The 6480-nt window shown below is 43.1% G+C and overlaps 3 protein-coding genes across 3 annotated transcripts; 2 read left to right on the forward strand and 1 right to left on the reverse strand.

Annotated features, from left to right (window-relative positions):
- Positions 1-85: 85 nt before the first annotated feature.
- On the forward strand, positions 86-997 carry PHALS_12660 (uncharacterized protein; the record flags this gene model as incomplete). The annotated part of the gene is made up of 1 exon (XM_024728252.1): positions 86-997. One exon carries the CDS (start codon positions 86-88, stop codon positions 995-997), a length of 912 nt encoding a protein of 303 aa, XP_024578747.1.
- A 1007-nt stretch (positions 998-2004) lies between these two features.
- Positions 2005-2606, forward strand: PHALS_12661 (uncharacterized protein; the record flags this gene model as incomplete). Its single annotated transcript, XM_024728253.1, has 4 exons — positions 2005-2132; positions 2194-2264; positions 2363-2410; positions 2488-2606. The coding sequence occupies 4 exons, from the start codon at positions 2005-2007 to the stop codon at positions 2604-2606; spliced, it is 366 nt and encodes a 121-aa protein (XP_024578748.1).
- A 3182-nt stretch (positions 2607-5788) lies between these two features.
- Positions 5789-5990, reverse strand: PHALS_12662 (uncharacterized protein; the record flags this gene model as incomplete). The annotated part of the gene is made up of 2 exons (XM_024728254.1): positions 5789-5920; positions 5973-5990. The coding sequence occupies 2 exons, from the start codon at positions 5988-5990 to the stop codon at positions 5789-5791; spliced, it is 150 nt and encodes a 49-aa protein (XP_024578749.1).
- Between the last annotated feature and the right edge of the window lie 490 nt (positions 5991-6480).

A 6480-nucleotide genomic window follows, 5' to 3' on the forward strand; every position in this document is an offset into this window, starting at 1 on the left:
GGATACGTTGGTCGATAGCGACTATGACATTGCTGAGGAGAGAATGTTATCCGCACAATGGATCAGGTACATTTGGGAGAAACTTATGAGTCTGGGCATCGTGAAGCGACTTTTTCCGCATCTCTACATCAGATTTGCCGCTGATAAGGAAGGCGCTGCACTACAACTTATCAAGATATACGAGAGGAAATTCCTGGGATCGTTTCTTGAGAGTATGTGGTTTATTAAATGGACACGTGCGGTGCTTAAAGCATACAATCATGAGCCTTCTCTTGGGTACGACTTACTTTTTCGCTGTTTGATGCGTCGCTACCACAGCCAAAGCATTCAACTCGGCAAAGATTTTGCCAAAATCGAATTGAGCGCCGCTACATCAGAGATGATCTATGAGATCGGTGTGAGGCTTCTACAGTATTACAAGTCGATGAAAATATCAACTGATCATCTTTTTAAAGAGTTGGGCTTACAAGAAAATCACATCAGACTTGACAACCCAAACGTTGTATTGTGGAATTTCTATGTGGGTTATCTTCATTCTGAACAATTCTCGTATGAAGCATTACTGTCTAAGATGAAGGATCAGGTTGATATTGAGAATCAGTTTAAAATCGCGTGTGCACGAGGCGGTTTTTACTCCATGATCGGGTGGGGTTTGCGGCTACATTGGTGGAAACAAAAGAAGTATAACAAAACTACTGTGTGGTATCATTTGAGGCTGAATGACATTGAGAAGATTGGATACATAAATTGGATAGCTAATGCAAAGGTTTGGGTTGCATATGCATGGATCAAGGATGGACCGCCTAGTTCCATATCCTCGTTCTACGAACGGATTCGCTCTAGAATCAGTAGCAAACAACTCGCTGAAATGATCGCGTCAAACAGAAATCGAGACACAGTCGGTAGAATACTGAACGATGTGTATGCTCTTGCTGCTAAGCATGAGAAAGGATATTGGGCCGACTTTGTTCGCCACGTTGACAGTCTGAGTTCGTAGAATGCTAGTAACAAAGTAATGTTTCTTACCTTTTCCATAGATTATGATCCAATTTCACTTTGAATTGTTCCAAAATATGAAATCGTTTTCAAATTATCAACGACTGGGGCTTGTTTTATTCATCTGGCTCCTATCACCGTCATTGATATCGCGCACTCATCATTAAATCTCATCGTGATCGCCACCGTTGTGTAATGTGTACGTTATCCATGATTGAGATCGGTAACCCTCAGCAAAATGGGCTTTAGATTAATTATTCAAGGACACTTGTTCACCAAAGTGAGATCCCATGATCACTCTGATTCTTGAAGAAATTGCGTGAAAGAAAACATTGCACAGAGGAAGACCAAAAGCGTTTCACTATTAAAGTCAACGTTAACGTACGCACTGAGTTTAGATTCATGCGCTCTTACAAAAGCGGAACTGAGTCTCTAAAGTGACTTACACTGTAAGTTTACGCTACTATTTCAGGAGTGCAAATGTAAAGAAAATCTAGAAACTGGCTGAAGTGGATAAAAGTACTCATTGTTTATGGACCGAGGCATCACTAACGTAGGTTGGATACATTCGGATGGTCTCTATGAGGTTCACCACTTTATTTCGATAGACATATGCTTAAAAATCCTGACAACACTCATAGGATCAGCGAAGACTTCGCTATCAAAAGAATTGGTCTTTGAGACCGCTTTCTTCTTAGACTTCTACTTATTAAACGATTCAGTTTAGCTTATTCAAAAGTGACACCTTACAGTCCCGAGCCATCATGGCTCTCCAGTCAATAGCACCCCCATCCACTGGCGTCTTAAGCGGCACTAGTAGCCTATAGTTTAGATGCCCAGGTGTCAGCAACAAGGAACGTACTGCATTTCATCGATGCAGAAAGATTGCGATGCCGTAAATTTATATGCCAGATAGGGAAATGAGTAACGTTTCCCTAACGTTCAGGACGCCAAAGGGCGCGAATGAAAGCGACTTTCAAACTTTTGATTACTTAGTTAGATATTTACATGACGCAGAAGAAAATCGTAAGCTCCAGACTGGCCAACTTTAAGCAGCCTAAGGGATCAAGAAATTTGTCGTGCATTAACACTAGCCGCAGTTGTGGCGCAGCAAGTACGCCGGGTCGTTTGAGCTGGTGAAAATATTAAATATCACGACGTTGAAAGCATTCACTGATTTCGTCGTTGCATCCGTAGTCATTCAGCTGAACTTTTATGGAATGGTCTTGTGCAAAAGTGTTTGGGGGTGGTAGAAGCAAAGCGCCGTTGTATTTCCTGATTCTGCATCTAACCCGACAAAAACATACGAGTTGCGCGTCCACTGAGTCCAAAATTTGACTGCTTATGCACTGTGCTGTAATAAAAGTTGCCGCTTGGAGAAGCGTAAAGCTGAAAGTGCTAGGGGAGCGAATGCGTACGTCACCTTCCGAGTTTAAAACACAATCTGCACTTGTAAGCACGATTTTTTAAGCAACTAGCGTATCTGTGCAGGTGGTGTTAGCCAAGCGCAGTATTCGCACAGCACTATACGGATATACTCTGAAATCGAACATGTGCCGTCTACCTTTCGTATTTGCGGTACTGAACGCGCCCATTTTCGGATAAAGTGAAGCAAGTGGCTTAGCATCTTTCTGTTTTCTCTCTAACCGGATTGGAAGATGAAAAACACGTGGTTTAATAAGAAATGCATAATAGATATATAGTTTACAAGTATATAATCAGCAGAAAGATGAACAGAAACATGATCACTTTTCCAGTCTGCTACCTACTCCACACACACACACGTTACATTTGGTAGCACCTTTTGGTCCCTGCTTTCTGAAGACCGTCGCCACCGCCATAGCCAAAAACTTCGTCGCTGAGACCGCCTCTATCGTGCTTACTTTTCTTGGACTCGTGAAGAGACTGTGTGTTCCTTTTGTGTTTTAAGGCTAGCGCAATCCAGTTGAGAAAAAAGAAGACTTACTGCAGCGGGGCTGCCGTAGCTTCGAGCTTTGAGGAAGCGTGAGTTAGGTCACCGACCTCTCGTTCTTTAATCAGAACAAGTGCGGGTTTAGCGGATCGCAATCCGCTTACTCCAAGAGTAATTATAGCCTTAACCCAAGGCTGATTATCTTTTCCGTTTAAATTCAATACTGACTTTTTCATTAACTTAATAATTTATCTGCGGCAAAGCCGCCTAATTTAAACTGCATATATTTTGTTAAATATGTATTGTAAAATCTAAATCATGTATAACTACTGGCTATTCAGCCCCGTACCGTATTCTTGTTTAGGTGTGGTCACACCATGCCCATCTGTTGTGACACACACACCCTGTTACAAGGGTATGTGTAACCCCGTTTAACAAAGGGGTATCATGTGCATCGCTTAGTATTTAGTACTCGACCATTTTACCATAAGGTGCTGACACAGGCTGAATGTCAAGTGAGCCACTGCTGTTTTACGGCAAACGCCGAGATAAGTATTAACATTACAGGCCTGGGCCCATGCGCTTCGATAAAGTGACATACGAGCTCTCAACCCCCTCTTTGCTTGCGAAAAATTCCAGCAGCGCAGCACATTACGAATCCGACCCACACGCGGAATGTGTCGCCTCATGAATTGTCAACATTGTGGCATGCGCAATTTATAGTAGGGGCGACGCAATAGAGCGATCTGTCTTACACCTTAACTCGACAGTATACTCGGCAAACGAGTTCAGCCGTCTTGCCACACTTTGTGAGAAGTGTGGTGATGACGTCGTGACGCATGATCTGTATCGATCAAAAGCACCTTAAAGCCAAGCTGATCCATCTTGATATATACTCTATTGCAAGCAGCTTCTTGCCATGAAATGAGTATTGCTTTACCACACCTTTCACGTAGCGAGACTCAAGCGCGATCACGTATTCACGCCCTGTGATAGCTACTTAGAAAATAATAAAGCCTATACCAAAGGTTAAAGCGTCATGGATTACGTAAAGTAACCGTTTAAAATGAAAACATGTCAGTATCGGGGCACACAAGAAGTTCTTTTTCATAACCTTCAGGTTGTATCTTCTTCTGCACCCCACTACCATTTAAAAGTTTTATTGAGGAGGGGTCGCGCTATGTAGTTGCCCAGAACCTGATTGAAACAACGACAATGGCTAATCAACAATGGCATCTATCTCTGCGCGATCTGCTAATGGGCCCTGGTTCCTAGTAAAGCAACCCAGAAGGAGAATTTTTTTAGCGCGAACTACACATTCGTACTGGTGAACAGCTTATCTAAGCACATACACTCGAGTACCGTTCGCAAGTACTCGATGTAGTGTTTCACATCCGACTTCCCGTCCTCTGGATATCTCAGGCCAGATATATTGTCAAATTAGATTGGTAAAAAACCACTGATGTGACCTGAACATCGATATGTCATGAACTCTGTGGCATAAGTAGCCGTTTCCAGGGCATTTCGCCAAAACTACTCACCGCAGTAAATGGGATATCGCTGTTTGGGAACGATTGTGAATAAAAGTCATCAATTCAAAAAAGCCGAGGGTCCTAAAACTATGCAGCCGACTATGCTATTTTGCAATTTTTGGCTCTTGGAATCGTGTTCGCGCCGAGATCGTGGCGGCATTAAATTTGTTGTAAGCATACACAATTCCTCACCTGCCGTTAGCCAGCTTTAGCCCGAAGGTTAGTGCCGAATGTGATGTCAACTTTCTCTTGCCATACCCGCTTCGTAATCTGCACGAAAAAGAGGCAATGACGACACACTGTTACCTTTATAAGGGCCACCGCCGTGTGACACAGGTCTTGGTTTCAAAAACCAGTCAGTTTCATGACGCCCTCTACAACCGGAGAAGTCACTTATCGTCACATCGTATCAATCCTTCCACATAGAATAGATTGAGTCCATAGGATCTTTGAGGGTAACTATTTGCTTTTAATAGTTGATGATCTGTGAGTGTCTTCTATTTCAAATGGCGCGCTAAACTCCTCCTTCTGTTTTAACCGTGCCATATTTGTACGGCCACATTATCTTGCAAATCGCTGCACATATCGCCAAGAAACTTATCACAGTTCTATATGAGGAGACTTAAAATCCCTTGGACCATCTCGGGACTTCATTTACGAGTGAAGAATGTCATCCACCACTTACGCTCAAAGCAGCGAATTTTTGCGCGATGTGTCACCACATGGCAGTGCTGATCAGCACAATTGCCGCAATGTAAAAGAAGGCAAATATAGACACCCAGTCGCTCCCACCCTCTACAAGACCTGGCGCAGGAAACAATAGCTCACTGCTGTTCCTTGCTCCCCCGACAGACATACGGTCTAAGACTTACGACATGTCATGCTCTTCTTGTCTAGAACAGAGGTACCTCTGCAGACGGCGATATACATTTCCGTTCAATCTCATCCTATGACCTCGGCTTGCCGTTGTTTCTGCCACTAGAATTCCGCACGAGGCACCTAGCAATAACAATTCGCTCAATTTCAGCCATTTTCATATGCTGTTGTCATGTGCAGCGCCAAATACGCTTCTGATATTTATCAGAGAATGATAAGATGATCTGCCGATTCTCCACCAAAGAAAAGATTGACATCTAGCTTCTTCGTGTCCCATCTGATCCGTGGGATGTGACGTTCTAATCACGCTGCAGGTCGAATGATTTCGTATCTTGAGCCAAGGACTAGTACAAGTAAGCGTTACACACTTTCAAAATCTTCAAACTCCACTTGAAGACTCAATAGAATTTCTGACAATTTTACAGGTGTTTCCTTCGCAAGTTGCGCCGATATCATATCTATATGTGGTGATTTACAGCAAAGATATGATGCAATATGTACTTGCTCGATATACCCAAACTATGAGGGCTTTCTTCGAAAGAATTGGTCTCTTCCGAGGGATTACAACAAGAGCCACTTTCATCTTTGGTAAATTGCTTAGCGCCTACTGAGAAAGGTCACCCCCCACAGCGCACTTCCTACACCCAACCTTGTACTGAGCCAAGCTGTCTCATGAAGTGGAGCGGTGCTGTTGCAACAGAAAATTGATGTAATGGTTATCTCCTAGAAGTCAGTGGCCTGTCTTGCATTGTGCAAAGTCAAACATAAATAACGACGTGCTCATCGCTTAAGCTGGCTTGCAAACACTCAAGACGAGTGATACAACGTAAATTTCATTAACCCAGCAGACCCAGCAGTAATCTCAGCTTTTGCTATTAGCAGTCGTAAAACCCGTGAAAATGACATTCATATCAAGCTTTTAAATCTCCATATATTGAGATCTTCACCTAACAGCGACCTGGTCTCTGCTTCTCATCATGATAATCATCGAACAATTCTCAATCGGTGATCGCTTCAGCTGCGCGAATTGGGAAAGCTTAAGCTTCAGACTCATCAGTGAGCCCAATTCATCCTCTTAAAGTTTGCAGCAGAAGGCCAGCATTCTCCATGGTAGTACAGTGCTGGCCAAAAATATGTAGCCATGACTATTTCTCAAATTTTTAC

The sequence above is a fragment of the Plasmopara halstedii genome (assembly GCF_900000015.1).
Source record: "Plasmopara halstedii genome assembly, contig: Scaffold_650, whole genome shotgun sequence".
In the NCBI taxonomy this organism is placed as follows: Eukaryota; Oomycota; class Peronosporomycetes; order Peronosporales; family Peronosporaceae; genus Plasmopara; species Plasmopara halstedii.